The sequence below is a fragment of the Lingula anatina genome, chromosome 6 (genome assembly GCF_051362555.1).
Source record: "Lingula anatina isolate TDL-2025a chromosome 6, LinAna3.0, whole genome shotgun sequence".
Classification (NCBI taxonomy): Eukaryota; Metazoa; Brachiopoda; class Lingulata; order Lingulida; family Lingulidae; genus Lingula; species Lingula anatina.
In genome coordinates this window covers 2,793,945-2,816,793 of record NC_141772.1, presented here as the reverse complement: position 1 = coordinate 2,816,793, position 22,849 = coordinate 2,793,945, and the positions used below count along the sequence as shown (strand labels likewise).

Sequence of the window (22,849 nt, the reverse complement as noted above, 5' to 3'; positions counted from 1 at the left end):
AGGCATTGTTTAATTTTACCCGAAAATGATGTTTGAACAGATTTTTCTGCTGGCATTCTAAGCTGTATGTCAATGGGGCAGGAAAGTAGGTCACGGAAGTAGGTTAAATTTACAACCATAAATTTAAAGAAAGGAGCAGTCTAAAGGTCTTTTATGGCTGATCGAGTGATCTATTCAGTTTATCCCTTGGCATGTCGAATTTATTTGAGTCATATAAGAATCTAGTAGAAGTGGTTTACATGTGTTACTCGGAATCCAAACTCCACCGATGCTCGGTTCGTATGTACCTTTAAAAAAAGTCTGGACATCATGAATTCATTAGTTGCTGATGTACTAATATCAATGTCCAATGTTTATCACATTATCAGTACAAATTTCATAAGCTTTATATTCAATTAATTTACCATCTTTAATTAAATTCTTAACTCTCACAGAATGTGGGATATTTAATAATGATAAGATGACAAGACTGTCAACACAAGAATCATAGCCCTTAAAACCAAAACTATTTGGTTCTAACACATCTATGCCTAACTACCACAAACAACTCTGTCTATTTATAGAGGCATATAATTAATTTAAAAGATAAAAAAACAGCTAGAAACTTATCATAAACTTAAGTAATCAACAGCAACGCTATGCAAAGTTATTAGAAAATTTGCCTAATGGACAACCTTATTTCAACCCAGACAGTAGATGACATTAAAATTAGTGCAAAAAAAAACAACAAAAAACCAATAATAATTAATCATAACGCAGTTCAAGAGGTTAAATCTACACATCTAAACTTTATCATTCAACATATAAACCCCTATTCTCCAAAACAGTCACAGTGAGTGAGGTTTAAACAGTGGCATTCAGTCGTCTAGCACTAGCACAGATAAAATGGCCAAAATCATTTTACTGGCTACTCTCCTGATCGCCGTCTGCCACACTGGTCAGACACAGATTGTTTCGAGTAGTGGACAATGGTCCAAAGATGGTACCCAGCTTCTCTCTCAAATCCAGAGCCATCTTCTACAGCTCCAGACTATTGTATCTGATCATGGTCACCTGTTTATGGACATTCAGAAGAAAATAAACAACCTCTCCGAAACTGACAAGCATCTGAGTCGAAATCTGACCGACCAGGAGCAGGCAATGCTCAAAGATATACAGCATTTACAACGTCAAATGGTCAGTTCCCATGCCAAGATGACCAATGTGACTATCACATTGAAAGACTTGAGCTCAGCAGTGTCAAGGATGCAGAAATACACGGACCAGCAAAACATGTTCAACCTGCTGTTAACAGACAGGATAAATCTTCTCACAAAATTGGGTAAGTAGGATATTTTTGTGAAGCCATTGTTTTTCACTGGTGCAACCATTAAGTGGCTAGAATTAAAACAAGAGAATTTCTGATGCAAGCACAACTTGGCCATGAACACCCAGCAAACAGGAGGCTGAAAATGTTTCAAATTGTATCTTTAAGTTAGCAAACTCCACTGCCAGTATTTGATCCTAAACTATAGGATTAAATTTTGTGATTATGTTCTAGAAAAAGTTTCCATCTTTTACAGCATTATACAGCCAGTACCAGACCTCTTACTATTACTACGTCAGTTCTACACTGTCCTGGGATGACGCAGCAAATTACTGTAAAAAGATTCACCCACAAGGCCATCTTGCTACCATCCAGTCCCAGGGAGAAAATGACTTTATTGCCAAATTGCTCCCTTATGGTAAATAACAGAGCCAAAATCATTATATCTTACTGATAATAGTTCTCAACTTTAAACATTCTGTGTATATTTTTATTATCACAATAAACTAGAGGATCAGAGAGGCGATACCGCCTCCGAATATTGTACCACCAGCTGGAGCAAGCGCATTCGTATAGACCCCCACATACACAAAATAAGGGACACAGCCACCAGTCTTATGCTTGACAAGCTATAAAAATGCAATCAACAAGAATTTTCAAAATACGCAAAAAATATATATAACTTAAAATGGTACAATCAAAGTTAAGTTCATCGTAAGGTAGGTCAAAGGTCAATTTCAAGGTCGCAGTAAATTGCCAGTATATGACTTCCTATTCAACTTCAATAGTAACTATGGACCTATCTCTGCCAGGTTTGGAGTTAAAAAAGAAAGAAATTAGCAGAGTTCAGTTCATGATTATAAGTAGGTCAAAGGTCAATTTCAAGGTCACAGTAAGATTGCCAGTATATGACTTCCTATTCAAGTCCAATAGAAACTACGGACCTATCTCTGCCAGTTTTGGAGATAAAAGGGAAGCAAAATTTGCAATGTTCAGTTCATGGTGAAAAGTAGGTCAAAGGTCAATTTTAAGGTCACATTTAGATTGCCAGTATATGACTTCCTATTCAAGTTCAATAGTAACTATGGACCTATCTCTGCCAGTTTTGGAGACAAAAGGGAAGCAAAAATTTGCAAAGTTCAGTTCATGGTGAAAAGTAGGTCAAAGGTCAATTTTAAGGTCACATTTATATTGCCAGTATATGACTTCCTATTCAAGTTCAATAGTAACTATGGACCTATCTCTGCCAGTTTTAGAGATAAAAGGAAAGCAAAATTTGCAAAGTTCAGTTCATGGTGAAAAGTAGGTCAAAGGTCAATTTTAAGGTCACATTTATATTGCCAGTATATGACTTCCTATTCAAGTTCAATAGTAACTATGGACCTATCTCTGCCAGTTTTGGAGATGTAAGGGACTAAATGTTATAATTTTGGAGTTACCATAATGTGCCTTAAATTTCGAACAGAAAAAATTAATTAGAATAAAGAAAATGTCATTTTGGTCAAAATTCTTGAAATAGGAGGTGCTCTGAAGTTTCAGAAGTTCAAATTTGATGAAATAATGTCATTTTTGAACACAAGTTGTCTGCTTTGCCAAGCCTTATGTTTTATTTTTCCAGAGTTCAAAATTTATTATCCATTACCGTACTGCACATTTTGCTTTTACCACCAATATGTACTTTTTGATACAGCGTAACTCGAAAACCGTATGGAATACAAAAAAACCGAGACCACCTCCAGTATTGGGCTTTACATGCAAAGTTCAGTTCATGGTGAAAAGTAGGTCAAAGGTCAATTTTAAGGTCACATTTATATTGCCAGTATATGACTTCCTATTCAAGTTCAATAGTAACTATGGACCTATCTCTGCCAGTTTTGGAGATAAAAGGGAAGCAAAATTTGCAAAGTTCAGTTCATGGTGAAAAGTAGGTCAAAGGTCAATTTTAAGGTCACATTTAGATTGCCAGTATATGACTTCCTATTCAAGTTCAATAGTAACTATGGACCTATCTCTGCCAGTTTTGGAGATAAAACGGAAGCAAAATTTGCAAAGTTCAGTTCATGGTGAAAAGTAGGTCAAAGGTCAATTTTAAGGTCACATTTAGATTGCCAGTATATGACTTCCTATTCAAGTTCAATAGTAACTACGGACCTATCTCAGCCAGTTTTGGAGATAAAAGGAAAGCAAAATTTGCAAAGTTCAGTTCATGGTGAAAAGTAGGTCAAAGGTCAATTTTAAGGTCACATTTAGATTGCCAGTATATGACTTCCTATTCAAGTTCAATAGTAACTATGGACCTATCTCTGACAGTTTTGGAGATAAAAGGGAAGAAAAATTTGCAAAGATCAGTTCATGGTGAAAAGTAGGTCAAAGGTCAATTTTAAGGTCACATATAGATTGCCAGTATATGACTTCCTATTCAAGTTCAATAGTAACTATGGACCTATCTCTGCCAGTTTTGGCGATAAAATGGAAGAAAAATTTGCAAAGTTCAGTTCATGGTGAAAAGTAGGTCAAAGGTCAATTTTAAGGTCACATATAGATTGCCAGTATATGACTTCCTATTCAAGTTCAATAGTAACTATGGACCTATCTCTGCCAGTTTTGGAGATAAAAGGGAAGAAAAATTTGCAAAGTTCAGTTCATGGTGAAAAGTAGGTCAAAGGTCAATTTTAAGGTCACATATAGATTGCCAGTATATGACTTCCTATTCAACTTCAATAGTAACTATAGACCTATCTCTGCCATTTTTGGAGATATAAGGGACTAAATGTTATAATTTTGGAGTTACCATAATGTGCCTTAAATTTCGTACAGAAAAAATTAATTAAAATTAAGAAAATGTCATTTTGGTCAAAATTCTTGAAATAAGAGGTGCTCTGAAGTTTCAGAAGTTCAAATTTGATGACATAATGTCATTTTTGAACACAAGTTGTCTGCTTTGCCAAGCCTAATGTTTTATTTTTCCAGAGTTCAAAATTTATTATCCATTACCGTACTGCACATTTTGCTTTTACCACCAATATGTACTTTTTGATACAGCGTAACTCGAAAACCGTATGGAATACAAAAAAACCGAGACCACCTCCAGTAATGGGCTTTACATGCAAAGTTCAGTTCATGGTGAAAAGTAGGTCAAAGGTCAATTTTAAGGTCACATTTATATTGCCAGTATATGACTTCCTATTCAAGTTCAATAGTAACTATGGACCTATCTCTGCCAGTTTTGGAGATAAAAGGGAAGCAAAATTTGCAAAGTTCAGTTCATGGTGAAAAGTAGGTCAAAGGTCAATTTTAAGGTCACATTTAGATTGCCAGTATATGACTTCCTATTCAAGTTCAATAGTAACTATGGACCTATCTCTGCCAGTTTTGGAGATAAAACGGAAGCAAAATTTGCAAAGTTCAGTTCATGGTGAAAAGTAGGTCAAAGGTCAATTTTAAGGTCACATTTAGATTGCCAGTATATTACTTCCTATTCAAGTTCAATAGTAACTACGGACCTCTCTCAGCCAGTTTTGGAGATAAAAGGAAAGCAAAATTTGCAAAGTTCAGTTCATGGTGAAAAGTAGGTCAAAGGTCAATTTTAAGGTCACATTTAGATTGCCAGTATATGACTTCCTATTTAAGTTCAATAGTAACTATGGACCTATCTCTGACAGTTTTGGAGATAAATGGAAGAAAAATTTGCAAAGTTCAGTTCATGGTGAAAAGTAGGTCAAAGGTCAATTTTAAGGTCACATATAGATTGCCAGTATATGACTTCCTATTCAAGTTCAATAGTAACTATGGACCTATCTCTGCCAGTTTTGGCGATAAAATGGAAGAAAAATTTTCAAAGTTCAGTTCATGGTGAAAAGTAGGTCAAAGGTCAATTTTAAGGTCACATATAGATTGCCAGTATATGACTTCCTATTCAAGTTCAATAGTAACTATGGACCTATCTCTGCCAGTTTTGGAGATAAAAGGGAAGCAAAATTTGCAAAGTTCAGTTCATGGTGAAAAGTAGGTCAAAGGTCAATTTTAAGGTCACATTTAGATTGCCAGTATATGACTTCCTATTCAAGTTCAATAGTAACTATGGACCTATCTCTGCCAGTTTTGGAGATAAAACGGAAGCAAAATTTGCAAAGTTCAGTTCATGGTGAAAAGTAGGTCAAAGGTCAATTTTAAGGTCACATTTAGATTGCCAGTATATGACTTCCTATTCAAGTTCAATAGTAACTACGGACCTCTCTCAGCCAGTTTTGGAGATAAAAGGAAAGCAAAATTTGCAAAGTTCAGTTCATGGTGAAAAGTAGGTCAAAGGTCAATTTTAAGGTCACATTTAGATTGCCAGTATATGACTTCCTATTCAAGTTCAATAGTAACTATGGACCTATCTCTGACAGTTTTGGAGATAAAAGGGAAGAAAAATTTGCAAAGTTCAGTTCATGGTGAAAAGTAGGTCAAAGGTCAATTTTAAGGTCACATATAGATTGCCAGTATATGACTTCCTATTCAAGTTCAATAGTAACTATGGACCTATCTCTGCCAGTTTTGGCGATAAAATGGAAGAAAAATTTGCAAAGTTCAGTTCATGGTGAAAAGTAGGTCAAAGGTCAATTTTAAGGTCACATATAGATTGCCAGTATATGACTTCCTATTCAAGTTCAATAGTAACTATGGACCTATCTCTGCCAGTTTTGGAGATAAAAGGGAAGAAAAATTTGCAAAGTTCAGTTCATGGTGAAAAGTAGGTCAAAGGTCAATTTTAAGGTCACATATAGATTGCCAGTATATGACTTCCTATTCAACTTCAATAGTAAATATAGACCTATCTCTGCCAGTTTTGGAGATATAAGGGACTAAATGTTATAATTTTGGAGTTACCATAATGTGCCTTAAATTTCGTACAGAAAAAATTAATTAAAATAAAGAAAATGTCATTTTGGTCAAAATTCTTGAAATAAAAGGTGCTCTGAAGTTTCAGAAGTTCAAATTTGATGACATAATGTCATTTTTGAACACAAGTTGTCTGTTTTGCCAAGCCTAATGTTTTATTTTTCCAGAGTTCAAAATTTATTATCCATTACCGTACTGCACATTTTGCTTTTACCACCAATATGTACTTTTTGATACAGCATAACTCGAAAACCGTATGGAATACAAAAAAACCGAGACCACCTCCAGTAATGGGCTTTACATGCAAAGTTCAGTTCATGGTGAAAAGTAGGTCAAAGGTCAATTTTAAGGTCACATTTATATTGCCAGTATATGACTTCCTATTCAAGTTCAATAGTAACTATGGACCTATCTCTGCCAGTTTTGGAGATAAAAGGGAAGCAAAATTTGCAAAGTTCAGTTCATGGTGAAAAGTAGGTCAAAGGTCAATTTTAAGGTCACATTTAGATTGCCAGTATATGACTTCCTATTCAAGTTCAATAGTAACTATGGACCCATCTCTGCCAGTTTTGGAGATAAAACGGAAGCAAAATTTGCAAAGTTCAGTTCATGGTGAAAAGTAGGTCAAAGGTCAATTTTAAGGTCACATTTAGATTGCCAGTATATGACTTCCTATTCAAGTTCAATAGTAACTACGGACCTCTCTCAGCCAGTTTTGGAGATAAAAGGAAAGCAAAATTTGCAAAGTTCAGTTCATGGTGAAAAGTAGGTCAAAGGTCAATTTTAAGGTCACATATAGATTGCCAGTATATGACTTCCTATTCAAGTTCAATAGTAACTATGGACCTATCTCTGCCAGTTTTGGCGATAAAATGGAAGAAAAATTTTCAAAGTTCAGTTCATGGTGAAAAGTAGGTCAAAGGTCAATTTTAAGGTCACATATAGATTGCCAGTATATGACTTCCTATTCAAGTTCAATAGTAACTATGGACCTATCTCTGCCAGTTTTGGAGATAAAAGGGAAGCAAAATTTGCAAAGTTCAGTTCATGGTGAAAAGTAGGTCAAAGGTCAATTTTAAGGTCACATTTAGATTGCCAGTATATGACTTCCTATTCAAGTTCAATAGTAACTATGGACCTATCTCTGCCAGTTTTGGAGATAAAACGGAAGCAAAATTTGCAAAGTTCAGTTCATGGTGAAAAGTAGGTCAAAGGTCAATTTTAAGGTCACATTTAGATTGCCAGTATATGACTTCCTATTCAAGTTCAATAGTAACTACGGACCTCTGTCAGCCAGTTTTGGAGATAAAAGGAAAGCAAAATTTGCAAAGTTCAGTTCATGGTGAAAAGTAGGTCAAAGGTGAATTTTAAGGTCACATTTAGATTGCCAGTATATGACTTCCTATTCAAGTTCAATAGTAACTATGGACCTATCTCTGCCAGTTTTGGAGACAAAAGGGAAGCAAAAATTTGCAAAGTTCAGTTCATGGTGAAAAGTAGGTCAAAGGTCAATTTTAAGGTCACATTTATATTGCCAGTATATGACTTCCTATTCAAGTTCAATAGTAACTATGGACCTATCTCTGCCAGTTTTAGAGATAAAAGGAAAGCAAAATTTGCAAAGTTCAGTTCATGGTGAAAAGTAGGTCAAAGGTCAATTTTAAGGTCACATTTATATTGCCAGTATATGACTTCCTATTCAAGTTCAATAGTAACTATGGACCTATCTCTGCCAGTTTTGGAGATATAAGGGACTAAATGTTATAATTTTGGAGTTACCATAATGTGCCTTAAATTTCGAACAGAAAAAATTAATTAGAATAAAGAAAATGTCATTTTGGTCAAAATTCTTGAAATAGGAGGTGCTCTGAAGTTTCAGAAGTTCAAATTTGATGAAATAATGTCATTTTTGAACACAAGTTGTCTGCTTTGCCAAGCCTTATGTTTTATTTTTCCAGAGTTCAAAATTTATTATCCATTACCGTACTGCACATTTTGCTTTTACCACCAATATGTACTTTTTGATACAGCGTAACTCGAAAACCGTATGGAATACAAAAAAACCGAGACCACCTCCAGTATTGGGCTTTACATGCAAAGTTCAGTTCATGGTGAAAAGTAGGTCAAAGGTCAATTTTAAGGTCACATTTATATTGCCAGTATATGACTTCCTATTCAAGTTCAATAGTAACTATGGACCTATCTCTGCCAGTTTTGGAGATAAAAGGGAAGCAAAATTTGCAAAGTTCAGTTCATGGTGAAAAGTAGGTCAAAGGTCAATTTTAAGGTCACATTTAGATTGCCAGTATATGACTTCCTATTCAAGTTCAATAGTAACTATGGACCTATCTCTGCCAGTTTTGGAGATAAAACGGAAGCAAAATTTGCAAAGTTCAGTTCATGGTGAAAAGTAGGTCAAAGGTCAATTTTAAGGTCACATTTAGATTGCCAGTATATGACTTCCTATTCAAGTTCAATAGTAACTACGGACCTATCTCAGCCAGTTTTGGAGATAAAAGGAAAGCAAAATTTGCAAAGTTCAGTTCATGGTGAAAAGTAGGTCAAAGGTCAATTTTAAGGTCACATTTAGATTGCCAGTATATGACTTCCTATTCAAGTTCAATAGTAACTATGGACCTATCTCTGACAGTTTTGGAGATAAAAGGGAAGAAAAATTTGCAAAGATCAGTTCATGGTGAAAAGTAGGTCAAAGGTCAATTTTAAGGTCACATATAGATTGCCAGTATATGACTTCCTATTCAAGTTCAATAGTAACTATGGACCTATCTCTGCCAGTTTTGGCGATAAAATGGAAGAAAAATTTGCAAAGTTCAGTTCATGGTGAAAAGTAGGTCAAAGGTCAATTTTAAGGTCACATATAGATTGCCAGTATATGACTTCCTATTCAAGTTCAATAGTAACTATGGACCTATCTCTGCCAGTTTTGGAGATAAAAGGGAAGAAAAATTTGCAAAGTTCAGTTCATGGTGAAAAGTAGGTCAAAGGTCAATTTTAAGGTCACATATAGATTGCCAGTATATGACTTCCTATTCAACTTCAATAGTAACTATAGACCTATCTCTGCCAGTTTTGGAGATATAAGGGACTAAATGTTATAATTTTGGAGTTACCATAATGTGCCTTAAATTTCGTACAGAAAAAATTAATTAAAATTAAGAAAATGTCATTTTGGTCAAAATTCTTGAAATAAGAGGTGCTCTGAAGTTTCAGAAGTTCAAATTTGATGACATAATGTCATTTTTGAACACAAGTTGTCTGCTTTGCCAAGCCTAATGTTTTATTTTTCCAGAGTTCAAAATTTATTATCCATTACCGTACTGCACATTTTGCTTTTACCACCAATATGTACTTTTTGATACAGCGTAACTCGAAAACCGTATGGAATACAAAAAAACCGAGACCACCTCCAGTAATGGGCTTTACATGCAAAGTTCAGTTCATGGTGAAAAGTAGGTCAAAGGTCAATTTTAAGGTCACATTTATATTGCCAGTATATGACTTCCTATTCAAGTTCAATAGTAACTATGGACCTATCTCTGCCAGTTTTGGAGATAAAAGGGAAGCAAAATTTGCAAAGTTCAGTTCATGGTGAAAAGTAGGTCAAAGGTCAATTTTAAGGTCACATTTAGATTGCCAGTATATGACTTCCTATTCAAGTTCAATAGTAACTACGGACCTCTCTCAGCCAGTTTTGGAGATAAAAGGAAAGCAAAATTTGCAAAGTTCAGTTCATGGTGAAAAGTAGGTCAAAGGTCAATTTTAAGGTCACATTTAGATTGCCAGTATATTACTTCCTATTCAAGTTCAATAGTAACTACGGACCTCTCTCAGCCAGTTTTGGAGATAAAAGGAAAGCAAAATTTGCAAAGTTCAGTTCATGGTGAAAAGTAGGTCAAAGGTCAATTTTAAGGTCACATTTAGATTGCCAGTATATGACTTCCTATTTAAGTTCAATAGTAACTATGGACCTATCTCTGACAGTTTTGGAGATAAATGGAAGAAAAATTTGCAAAGTTCAGTTCATGGTGAAAAGTAGGTCAAAGGTCAATTTTAAGGTCACATATAGATTGCCAGTATATGACTTCCTATTCAAGTTCAATAGTAACTATGGACCTATCTCTGCCAGTTTTGGCGATAAAATGGAAGAAAAATTTTCAAAGTTCAGTTCATGGTGAAAAGTAGGTCAAAGGTCAATTTTAAGGTCACATATAGATTGCCAGTATATGACTTCCTATTCAAGTTCAATAGTAACTATGGACCTATCTCTGCCAGTTTTGGAGATAAAAGGGAAGCAAAATTTGCAAAGTTCAGTTCATGGTGAAAAGTAGGTCAAAGGTCAATTTTAAGGTCACATTTAGATTGCCAGTATATGACTTCCTATTCAAGTTCAATAGTAACTATGGACCTATCTCTGCCAGTTTTGGAGATAAAACGGAAGCAAAATTTGCAAAGTTCAGTTCATGGTGAAAAGTAGGTCAAAGGTCAATTTTAAGGTCACATTTAGATTGCCAGTATATGACTTCCTATTCAAGTTCAATAGTAACTACGGACCTCTCTCAGCAAGTTTTGGAGATAAAAGGAAAGCAAAATTTGCAAAGTTCAGTTCATGGTGAAAAGTAGGTCAAAGGTCAATTTTAAGGTCACATTTAGATTGCCAGTATATGACTTCCTATTCAAGTTCAATAGTAACTATGGACCTATCTCTGACAGTTTTGGAGATAAAAGGGAAGAAAAATTTGCAAAGTTCAGTTCATGGTGAAAAGTAGGTCAAAGGTCAATTTTAAGGTCACATATAGATTGCCAGTATATGACTTCCTATTCAAGTTCAATAGTAACTATGGACCTATCTCTGCCAGTTTTGGCGATAAAATGGAAGAAAAATTTGCAAAGTTCAGTTCATGGTGAAAAGTAGGTTAAAGGTCAATTTTAAGGTCACATATAGATTGCCAGTATATGACTTCCTATTCAAGTTCAATAGTAACTATGGACCTATCTCTGCCAGTTTTGGAGATAAAAGGGAAGAAAAATTTGCAAAGTTCAGTTCATGGTGAAAAGTAGGTCAAAGGTCAATTTTAAGGTCACATATAGATTGCCAGTATATGACTTCCTATTCAACTTCAATAGTAAATATAGACCTATCTCTGCCAGTTTTGGAGATATAAGGGACTAAATGTTATAATTTTGGAGTTACCATAATGTGCCTTAAATTTCGTACAGAAAAAATTAATTAAAATAAAGAAAATGTCATTTTGGTCAAAATTCTTGAAATAAAAGGTGCTCTGAAGTTTCAGAAGTTCAAATTTGATGACATAATGTCATTTTTGAACACAAGTTGTCTGTTTTGCCAAGCCTAATGTTTTATTTTTCCAGAGTTCAAAATTTATTATCCATTACCGTACTGCACATTTTGCTTTTACCACCAATATGTACTTTTTGATACAGCATAACTCGAAAACCGTATTGAATACAAAAAAACCGAGACCACCTCCAGTAATGGGCTTTACATGCAAAGTTCAGTTCATGGTGAAAAGTAGGTCAAAGGTCAATTTTAAGGTCACATTTATATTGCCAGTATATGACTTCCTATTCAAGTTCAATAGTAACTATGGACCTATCTCTGCCAGTTTTGGAGATAAAAGGGAAGCAAAATTTGCAAAGTTCAGTTCATGGTGAAAAGTAGGTCAAAGGTCAATTTTAAGGTCACATTTAGATTGCCAGTATATGACTTCCTATTCAAGTTCAATAGTAACTATGGACCTATCTCTGCCAGTTTTGGAGATAAAACGGAAGCAAAATTTGCAAAGTTCAGTTCATGGTGAAAAGTAGGTCAAAGGTCAATTTTAAGGTCACATTTAGATTGCCAGTATATGACTTCCTATTCAAGTTCAATAGTAACTACGGACCTCTCTCAGCCAGTTTTGGAGATAAAAGGAAAGCAAAATTTGCAAAGTTCAGTTCATGGTGAAAAGTAGGTCAAAGGTCAATTTTAAGGTCACATATAGATTGCCAGTATATGACTTCCTATTCAAGTTCAATAGTAACTATGGACCTATCTCTGCCAGTTTTGGCGATAAAATGGAAGAAAAATTTTCAAAGTTCAGTTCATGGTGAAAAGTAGGTCAAAGGTCAATTTTAAGGTCACATATAGATTGCCAGTATATGACTTCCTATTCAAGTTCAATAGTAACTATGGACCTATCTCTGCCAGTTTTGGAGATAAAAGGGAAGCAAAATTTGCAAAGTTCAGTTCATGGTGAAAAGTAGGTCAAAGGTCAATTTTAAGGTCACATTTAGATTGCCAGTATATGACTTCCTATTCAAGTTCAATAGTAACTATGGACCTATCTCTGCCAGTTTTGGAGATAAAACGGAAGCAAAATTTGCAAAGTTCAGTTCATGGTGAAAAGTAGGTCAAAGGTCAATTTTAAGGTCACATTTAGATTGCCAGTATATGACTTCCTATTCAAGTTCAATAGTAACTACGGACCTCTCTCAGCCAGTTTTGGAGATAAAAGGAAAGCAAAATTTGCAAAGTTCAGTTCATGGTGAAAAGTAGGTCAAAGGTCAATTTTAAGGTCACATTTAGATTGCCAGTATATGACTTCCTATTCAAGTTCAATAGTAACTATGGACCTATCTCTGACAGTTTTGGAGATAAAAGGGAAGAAAAATTTGCAAAGTTCAGTTCATGGTGAAAAGTAGGTCAAAGGTCAATTTTAAGGTCACATATAGATTGCCAGTATATGACTTCCTATTCAAGTTCAATAGTAACTATGGACCTATCTCTGCCAGTTTTGGCGATAAAATGGAAGAAAAATTTTCAAAGTTCAGTTCATGGTGAAAAGTAGGTCAAAGGTCAATTTTAAGGTCACATATAGATTGCCAGTATATGACTTCCTATTCAAGTTCAATAGTAACTATGGACCTATCTCTGCCAGTTTTGGAGATAAAAGGGAAGAAAAATTTGCAAAGTTCAGTTCATGGTGAAAAGTAGGTCAAAGGTCAATTTTAAGGTCACATATAGATTGCCATTATATGACTTCCTATTCAACTTCAATAGTAACTATAGACCTATCTCTGCCAGTTTTGGAGATATAAGGGACTAAATGTTATAATTTTGGAGTTACCATAATGTGCCTTAAATTTCGTACAGAAAAAATTAATTAAAATAAAGAAAATGTCATTTTGGTCAAAATTCTTGAAATAAGAGGTGCTCTGAAGTTTCAGAAGTTCAAATTTGATGAAATAATGTCATTTTTGAACACAAGTTGTCTGCTTTGCCAAGCCTAATGTTTTATTTTTCCAGAGTTCAAAATTTATTATCCATTACCGTACTGCACATTTTGCTTTTACCACCAATATGTACTTTTTGATACAGCGTAACTCGAAAACCGTATGGAATACAAAAAAACCGAGACCACCTCCAGTGTTGGGCTTTACATGCTCTACAAAATGCAAAAAAGAATGGGTCTCTAGCATTAACGGTTCCCGAATTAGAGACAGTTTTCAGTTTCGGTATCTTATGGCCGCTATTCCCATGAAAATGCACCGATTGACCCCAAATTCATGGAGATGAAAGATGACCTGAAGGGTAACACTTTCCAGTAATATTATTGGTTAAGTCTGTGTGGTGTCTGAATAACAGGGCAAAAAAAATTTTTTTCGTAAAAAATTTCATTTTTTTGAAAATTTTGGCCCATTTGACCTTGAAGTAAAGGTCAAAGGTCAAATCCAAGGGTATATTTGAAATCTACACATATGACTTTTGGAAAGCCGTCTATAGAAATTTTTCCCATAACTCCTTCCGTAGGGTAGATAATTAGCATTTAATTTTGCCATTTTTAGACAAGGGTGCATTGCAATGAGTGCCACACCCAGACCCCAATACCGACAAAGCCCAAATTTTACGTGGAACGAGTTGAGATTATAGGTGACCTAAATCCATGAGATGGGTATGGGGGGCCTTACCGTCTAGGAGGAGAAGCGGTAACGGTAGCCGTCCGGCGGAGCCGGCGGAACGATCCGGACGAGACCGAAACCATGTGTACCGCCAGCGCTAACGCTGGTGGTACAATAAATAAAATACCAGGAATATCAAGTAAGAATTTTTACAATTATGTACCTCAATGAATTAACTAACCAACCATAAAATTTTCAAATTACACACTCATTTGACAACTGCATAAAAAACTTTAACTATTTCATAAACCACCTGTGGTGCCAGTTATCAGAATGTTTTTCATTTTCATTTTGGTTTTTTCAAGGTGCTACATCTTTCCTTGGTGGACATGACAGAGTGCAAGAAAACAAGTGGCAGTGGGAGAATGGAGAAACATTCAATTACACAAACTGGAGCCCCGGAGAACCCAACAATGGTGCTGCAAGAGAACACTGCATGATAATGTATCAAAACAATAAACAATGGAACGATGCTTACTGTACACCAGGCAACACTTTTGTGTGTGAAATCGATTCCTAGGATCAGGGAAGAAAATGCTTTGTCCAATACTTAGATTTGATTTTGATTTAATTTACTTAGGCTAAAAGAAATGAAACACACTTTGATTGTTTTACTTATTAATCACCTCTTTGATTTAAAAACTGGAAAATCACTGATCAATCAAAAATAATGCTAGTGTGACACTAAGATTATGCTTCATAAATTAAACTTTTTCATTTTTCTACGTGTGAATTGTTTCGAAGGCTTAAAAAATATTGTAAAACACTATTGTTTGCATGATGCAATGAAGGTAATAAATTTCCACTGCCATGCTACTGCAATATTTTATATCTTCCTTCTTGAAGCACAAATAAAAAATTACAGCTAAACCCATATTGCATAGTCCTTTACCAGACTGAAAAACTGATTCTATATTGTTTATTACCCAATACATAAACAAATAAGAAAAAAAATAGAAGTCCCTTACTACATACAAAAAACGGAAATTCCACTAAACCTTTTTTTTCACCCAATACATAAAAAAAAAAAAAAACCTGCGTACCTTTATCTCCGACAGCGCATCAGTGCTGAGCTCCACCTGCCCCAGTTCAGGTGGTTGCTGTGAGGCCTGGGCGAGGGGCACAACGTCCTGCTCCCCATCCTCTATCCCCTGTCCTGCTGCAGACATGTCCAGTGCAACCACCCTCTGCTCTCCCTGCTGGGTCTGGATGATCACCTGGGACTGGTTCAGATGGTTCAGCTGCACTGTCACGTTCTCATTGCTTCTCATGGAGTCTGGGAGCTGTCAGAAAAATAATAATTTTATTTTCATTTTTTTTTTTTTTTGAAAGTTTAAATTTCAGGTTGTTCAGCTGCATCGTCACGTTCTCATTGCTCCTCATGGAGTCTGGAAGCTGTCAGAAAGAAAAATTTAATTTTCATTTTTTTGAAAGTTTAAAGTTCAGGTGGTTCAGCTGCATCGTCTCATTCTCATTGCTTCTCATGGAGTCTGGAAGCTGTCAGAAAGAAAAATTTAATTTTCATTTTTTTTTAAGTTTCAGTTTCTATTTCTTTTAATCAAGTAAGTTTTCTATAACTTATAAATATTCTGTCACTTATGAGAAATTAAACACTGAAAGCTCATTAGAGAACTGCATTTCAAAAATTGTAATTCAAATGCCTCCTACACACACACTCCTACACACACATGCATGCACGCACACACGCACGCACACACACTGACCTGAGTACTGGACATGGGCAGTGTGTGGACTATGATATGATCTGTGGCCATCCCTCCAGTAGCAAAGGATATATGTGGGTTGGTCTGTGGCTGGGTGATGAGGAAGGCCCCAGAACTGGTGGGCAGACCCTGGACTAGTTCATATGCCTGGAACGAAGCTCCATCTGTCTCTTCTGTAGACAGGGCCGCCACTGTTTGACCTGTGAATAAATGCAGCATACATGTACACATATATAGCAGGAAAGATGCTCCAGGACTGAATAATGTTTAGTAAGCAACCATTAAAATAAAATGACTTTTTAAAAACTTATTTATTAATCACAATATATATCAGGTATCATTACAAAAAATTCCACCATGTTTAAATTTGTTTAATTTTTCTGTGACAGTTGTGGGTACATGTAGCACCCCTGTACCAACCGCTTGCTGTACCACACTCTACCATACCCACCTGACTGTACAGTGATGGGTACATGGAGCGCCCCTGTACCACCCTTTTGCTGTACCACCCCCTTGCTGTACCACACCCACCTGACTGTACAGTAATGGGTACATGGAGCACCCCTGTACCACCCTTTTGCTGTACCACCCCCTTGCTGTACCACACTGTACCATACCCACCTGACTGTACAGTAATGGGTACATGGAGCACCCCCGTACCACCCGCTTGCTGTACCACACTAACACGAGGCAGTGAAGTAAACCTGACAGCATTGGTCTGAGGTTTGCTGCGGATGTTCTGGGAATGCATTTCACTCAGGTTGGCAGCTATCTCTGAATAAAGAGTACAGAAAATAAACACATGTTAACATATGAGAGAGAAACTGCACAAAGACCACTTAATATGGTAAATTAGAAGAATATAACATGGAGCAATATCATCTTCATGATCCTTTATTTTTTAAGTATCCAGGTAGCAGATCTTACCTTGAAGACTCAGGGCATGGTAATCAGGCACATGTCTCTTGAGCTGCCACCATTTTCCTCGTAGCCACTGTGGGGACCTGGCACTATGAATAATAGAAAATGAAATGTCTGCTTATAACTACGAGATGACTGTGGACCTGAATCCAAGTCTGAAGTGTATGGAACATTTAAGTGTGGGCCCTACTGAAAGGATATCAGCCAACAACAATGTGAGGGCCAGGGGATAAGATTTCACATCTATCACAGTCTGTACTGATGAAGTCTGACTGTAAGCAGAAGAAACACCAGCTGGGAAAGTATCTGTTTATTCCTCAAGATATTGGCAAAAAAATTTCTACATTTCTTTTGATTGTTATAAGTGGTTGAGACTTTCATGAAATCTTGACAGGATTAATTATTGACATGATAGTACTGAAAGATAATATATTGTTAATTTAATACTTTGCTAAAACTACCCTCTGGTTTACTAACCTGCTCCAATTCCTGGTCAGTCCCTCCCAGTCAACTTCATTCTCATCATTTACTCCACTCTCAATGATTCTAATAAAAAAGAAGACTTTTCATGAATTGATTCACTGATACAAAAATGGGAATGTTTTTAATTGTCAGAGGGTAAAATGGTAATCTTAATTATGTTAGTGAAATTCATTGAGCCAAGTATATTTAAATTTCTTTTCATTTTAATTCATGAAGAAAGAGAAGACAAATTTTACCTATCAAAATCAGACTGCAAAATAAGATAAGCCACCAGCATTAAACGCTTGTATCTTACAAAATATCAGTGACAAGAACCACTGAGATAACCACCTGAGAGTGAGCTGTATGTCATCATCTCGTGTCCAGTCTGTTCCTCCTTTGTTCTTCCAGTTGAGGTAGTTCAGCCATTTTGTCCGGCACTGTTTCTCAGACCTCGTCTTCACGTGGTCGGCCACAGCTGCCCAGGACAGCCCACTGGTCACACTGTCACCTGGAAACACAACGCAACTATCATAGACTGACCTTTGACCTCGCTTCTCACATGAAAATGTGAGAATAGAAGATCTGGGTCCTGACTTAGGAATATGAGCAGATTAGATTTTCAAAAGGTTTCAAAAGGTTACAAAAATAAATAAATAATAATAATAAAATAAATAAATAAAAATAATTGTGTATGAACTGCAAATGGGATGCTAGACTTTAATAGAAGTTATGCTGTATTGATGATAAGAAATCAAATATTTTTCATTTACCCAAACTAATTCAAAATATATACAAATGACAGACACTGACAACATATTCCCTGCAGTATTCCACCTCTTACCCTGCTTTCCTCCTGTTAAATTCATCACTGCCTCCGCCAGTCTCTTCTCTTCATCATTCAGCCACTTGCCTGTGTGAATGCAGAACAATGTGATCACATTATATCTTTGTAACAGGATAAAAACTATCATGATAAAGTTATTTAATAGAACAGTAAAGGATTATTGGAATGCAAATTCCATTTAAGAAAATTTTCCTTAAAATTAAAAAGAAATTCTATTAATGTAATAGCTGTCAGCATCAATCTTATCTTAAAATGAATGCAAAGTTTCTGGATATTCTATTTCTTTATGCATATAATTAAAGCCTTAGTATGAATTTTATTCCACGTCTTTAACTTCCAAGCTTTTATTATTATCATTACCATTTTTAATCACTTTTAAGATCTCCATTAGTATTCAAATTTCTGATACATATTTTGCACATATACATTAGCTGAATATTATTATTATTATTATTATTATTAATCCAGTTAAAAACAGTGTCCAGGTACCTGAGTTACAGGTGTCTTTCATCAGCCGGCACCTGTCTTTGACGGAGGCTGCACTGCGGCCCAGAGCCTGCCCAATCCGCGCCCAGTCCGTACCATATTTTACCTTCAACCTGAGGTAGAACAGAGTTTGAATGTTTAATATTTTCAGTGCATTATGCTGTATTCACTCTGTGACTTGTCGTATGCTTGTTTTAAGGTAAGGTCACTTTCAGTGGAAATGACCTTTAAAGCCAACTTGTTCTTTAAGGTTATTACATGTTATGTAAAATTCCGGGTGATCTTTTATGGTTTCATCACTTCATAAAAATTACTTCAAAATTGGAGTGTTGTTAAAAACACACACACACACACACACACACACACACACACACACACACACACACACACACAATTTATAATAAATAAAAACAAATTCCAATGCAACAGTCTTCTAAGAATTCTTCCAAGCCCTACCAAGTAACTTCATAAAATAATAATATTAAAACAAAGCTATTTAAGACTTTCTTTTTCCACTAAATGCACTTACTCCCTTAATTTTTCAATTTCCTCAGGCGTGTACTTCCCCATGTGATTCTTCTGATCATACATCCTAATAACACGCCTGTACACAGAAAATAGGGGGCGCTCCAGACCAACAGCTATACGGCGATAGAAATCTTTGCGCTCATCCTTTGACATTTCAAAGATGATCTCGGTGGGGTCTGCTATGCCATGGGACTTGCAGTAGTTGACAATGTTCATTTGAAGAAGATCAACTTCCTCTTTGGACCACTGCCCTTGTTTCCATTTAACACCTGGAATAATCAATAAGGTTTCTAAATTGTGAACTATTTTAACTGTGGTAAAACTGTTTAAAATCTGTCTTCTCATGCTTTCACGATATCTGCTTGGCTAAATGTCTAAAGGGGATACAAGGCATCTGACTCTTTGTGTGATGTAAAACAAATCATTAAATTTCTAAGAAATTTGCAAATTATATAAAGGCTAAAACTAGAAAAGCACTCCGAGAGCACAGACCTCCAACAAGGCAGTGATTTTTTATTATTATTGATTATTGATCTGGATCACCACCAAAAACTAATCAATTCTAAATTAACCATTTCCCACCTGCCCTGAAAATTTCATCAAAATCAATCCATAACTTTTTGAGTTATGTTGATGACAAACAGACAGACAGACAGAGACAAACAGGGGTGAAAACAAAACATCCTCGGCAGAGGTAAAAAGCCTACATGTGGATCATTCCACAAAAAAAGTGAAAATATGAGTCACTTCAGGGGTGCACAGATTGTCAGTAATCTTTTCATAATTGTTAGACTTTTGTACATGTGTTAGGTGCTAGATATTTGTAGAAGTGTATTTACAAAGAAAAAATACCTTTGCTGTGTAGAGCAGTCTTCTCCTCCCTGTTTGTAAACCATGACTGGGTGATATCTGTTGGCTTAGGTGATGCCACACCTGAACTAGACTAAAACAGGAAGAGCATTCTCTCTGCTTGTGTAAATATATTAATTATATCAGGCCACTAATGTACTGTTTTGATTTCTTTGAAGTTCTTAACATTTGGAAATTCAAACTGGGTCTTGAAATTGAAAACATACTATCTCTTACACATAAAATATATTCATAAACTATAAAATAGAGAATCTTTTCACTGTTATGTGACATAAACTAGATTTATCTAGAATTGATATTTCAATTTATCAGTTTACCTAAAAAAATCTTATCTCCAAGATATGTAGAATTACAAGAATCCAAAAGTGTTATAAGTATAAATCATAAACTTACAGCGCTGGCATCTGTCACATCTTCACCATCTTCTGCTGCCTCTAAGGCATAATTTCCATCAGGATCTGAAAGAAAAAAATCAATGTCAGTAAATATCACAGCTATTCTTTTTGTTTCATTCTTGCTTATTTACTTTTGGAGTATTGGGCAAACAACTACTGCTAGGATTAAAACTCGAATTTGGGTTTAAAGAGCATAATTCTTTGTCTGAATATTTTTAGATTGTCAGATATGGTATACCTTGGTGTTTAAGAAATAAATGAAGGAATTTTTAATTTACTATAATATAAGTATCTAATGCCCATTGTCTGTCCTCAATAATACCTGTCACAGTAAGTATGTATGTCTGCCCGTCTTCCTGTTCTACCCTATATCTCTTACGTGGGGGATGGCCATCCAGGTTCTCCGCCTGCCCTAGCTGGCTGTCTCCTCCTTCAATATAGAAAAATCCTCACATGAAGTCCATCTTTTGAGATCCATAGTCATAACCATGGAAAAATCGAATTCATTTACCCTTTTGCAAGTGTAAACGATGTTGGCTTTGTCACAGGCCCATGATCTAATAACATTTCAAACTGACCAACATTATTTCAAATTATGAATTTTTTTCCCTTTTCGGTCACTCTCTTTTATACAATTATCAATCAGTTTTGCTGTTTATAAGTACAAATCAACATCATTGTGTATCTTGCAAAAACTGAACAACACAGTCACACACAAATGCCTGCGCATGCACATACGCCCGTGCACACACACTTTCTTACCTGGGTCAGCCTGTGCATAAATGATCACATGGCTCAGTTTATCCTCATCCTCTATAGTCTCCACATGGACATTGGCATTTGATTGCAACAAGCTACTGTCCAAACTATCACCTCCTGAAACAACATATGAAATAACTAAATGCACCTTTAAAATACCCTATCTAGAAATGCGAATCAAAATAAATAAGTTCAAAATCATGGGCTTATACATTCTACAATTTTGATGTGTAAGACAGTGTTGTCATGCCATCAATCTGTTGAGAATTATTTATTGCAAATGTGACAGTACTTTTAGATATATCGCCCGTGACCATCAAAAATAAAACTATGTGCATGGATAAAAAGGACAGTGACCAGGATCATAGCAGTTCATAACTCACCTCCAAGGCTATCTGAATGACTCATGTGTCCTTCTCCTTCTTCCAAAATCCCTGTAATTACTGTGCCACTTTCTCCATCAACCAAATGCACACCTCCTGAAAATGAGGTTTAAATTATGACTTTGAAAGAAAAGAAGTGATTACCTTACAAACGGTGACCTCTTTGAAAATGACATTACACGTCAAATCCAAGGCAGGGGCAGGACCAGCAATGATGAGTGACGGGAAAATTAATTTTGCTAGATAAATCCTGTTTATTATATACCTTTAAATTTTTTTAATTAATGAGAAACAGTCAAAAATGTTTAAATGCTGATTTTCAACCATACTGTACCCTTTCCATCTTCTATCTTTCCTATCTCATCTTCTGTCTCTACTTGATCTAAACTACAGTTGTCCTCTGCCATTCTAAAAATCAACATCAACAGTATTCTACATTTTAGGAAAAAATACAAAAGCAAGAGAGGAAGAAAAGAACTTATAACAAAGTTTTTCAGTGAAAAATATATTTGTAAAAAAAAATCTACTGAATAGTTCAAAGAATACATGTATTTGAACGTTCAGTGTTTCATTCCGACCAAGCTTCACTTCAGGCAAATTATTTTTCCATTATTGTGATCCTTTTTTTATTTTTTAAATTTTATTATTATTTATTTATTATTATTATTATTTTTTTTTTTTTTGGCCATGAAGCTGGAAGACACATATTTTTTTGAAATACATAAAATATAAAAATACATAAAATTTATAATAAAAATTGCATAAATAATCTTGAAATTAAAGAAAATTTTAATTTATATTAATGCATATATTAATAAAACTTTTAAAATATAAGAGGAAATTAAAATGCTAAGGAATCGGATGTTATATGTTTTATCTTTATTTCTCTCATTCTACTTCAACTCACACCTGTGGCAGCAAACGTGTAAAACAAACCGCCATTTGCAAAATGAAGTCTGTTTTGACTGTTCCATCATAATGAGGTAATTTATGGCTCTGTTCTCTTTAAACTAGGCCAAATTTTACATCTCGAAATTCCTTACAACCTTCGCCGAAGTTTTGACAACCATTTGGGACTTACCCACGTGTATAAAGCACGTTTTACAATGTTTTCGTCCGGGGTCTTCCAGAGAGACCAGGATGAAAAATGTCCAGGATGTTCTCTTTGCGAACGAATAAGGCCTGTTTTTTTTCCTCTGGATTTCATATTAAATAGTAGTCAACTGACCTATCCACTTTAAATTCATGATATTGGAAATGCATTCAAAAAGTTCGTAGAAGGTTAATTTATTTCTAAAGTGTAC

At 35.3% G+C, this 22,849-nt stretch overlaps 2 protein-coding genes across 8 annotated transcripts in view; one reads left to right on the top strand and one right to left on the bottom strand.

The window, feature by feature from the left end:
* LOC106161048 (cyclin-D-binding Myb-like transcription factor 1) overlaps positions 1 to 22,849 on the bottom strand; it is a 38,402-nt gene that overhangs the window by 2,434 nt on the left and 13,119 nt on the right. The window contains exons 1-16 of one of the 7 annotated variants that reach the window (XM_087014740.1): positions 22,627 to 22,790; positions 21,880 to 21,953; positions 21,546 to 21,641; positions 21,166 to 21,279; positions 20,726 to 20,833; positions 20,402 to 20,466; positions 19,991 to 20,081; positions 19,140 to 19,407; positions 18,614 to 18,723; positions 18,122 to 18,190; positions 17,629 to 17,788; positions 17,293 to 17,361; positions 16,822 to 16,904; positions 16,426 to 16,668; positions 15,895 to 16,094; positions 15,214 to 15,453 (exon numbers count right to left, since the gene is read on the bottom strand). In XM_087014740.1, the coding sequence (XP_086870866.1) occupies positions 15,214 to 15,453; positions 15,895 to 16,094; positions 16,426 to 16,668; positions 16,822 to 16,904; positions 17,293 to 17,361; positions 17,629 to 17,788; positions 18,122 to 18,190; positions 18,614 to 18,723; positions 19,140 to 19,407; positions 19,991 to 20,081; positions 20,402 to 20,466; positions 20,726 to 20,833; positions 21,166 to 21,279; positions 21,546 to 21,641; positions 21,880 to 21,952 (1,989 nt within the window). In that variant the 5' untranslated portion in view covers position 21,953; positions 22,627 to 22,790. The other 6 variants (XM_087014741.1, XM_087014735.1, XM_087014737.1 and 3 more) reach the window with 6 other exon arrangements.
* Positions 618 to 14,992, top strand: LOC106161049 (C-type lectin domain family 17, member A). Its single transcript, XM_087014744.1, has 3 exons — positions 618 to 1,321; positions 1,563 to 1,724; positions 14,476 to 14,992. The coding sequence occupies exons 1-3, from the start codon at positions 886 to 888 to the stop codon at positions 14,688 to 14,690; spliced, it is 813 nt and encodes a 270-aa protein (XP_086870870.1). The 5' UTR covers positions 618 to 885; the 3' UTR covers positions 14,691 to 14,992.

What these genes read in the sequence shown, in the direction of transcription:
- LOC106161049 (XM_087014744.1), top strand. Translation starts at nt 886, where the DNA reads ATGGCCAAAATCATTTTACTGGCTACTCTCCTGATCGCCGTCTGCCAC. An exon ending in AAATCTTCTCACAAAATTGG is followed by an intron (nt 1,322 to 1,562) that starts GTAAGTAGGATA and finishes CATCTTTTACAG; the next exon opens with CATTATACAGCCAGTACCAG. An exon ending in TGCCAAATTGCTCCCTTATG is followed by an intron (nt 1,725 to 14,475) that starts GTAAATAACAGA and finishes GGTTTTTTCAAG; the next exon opens with GTGCTACATCTTTCCTTGGT.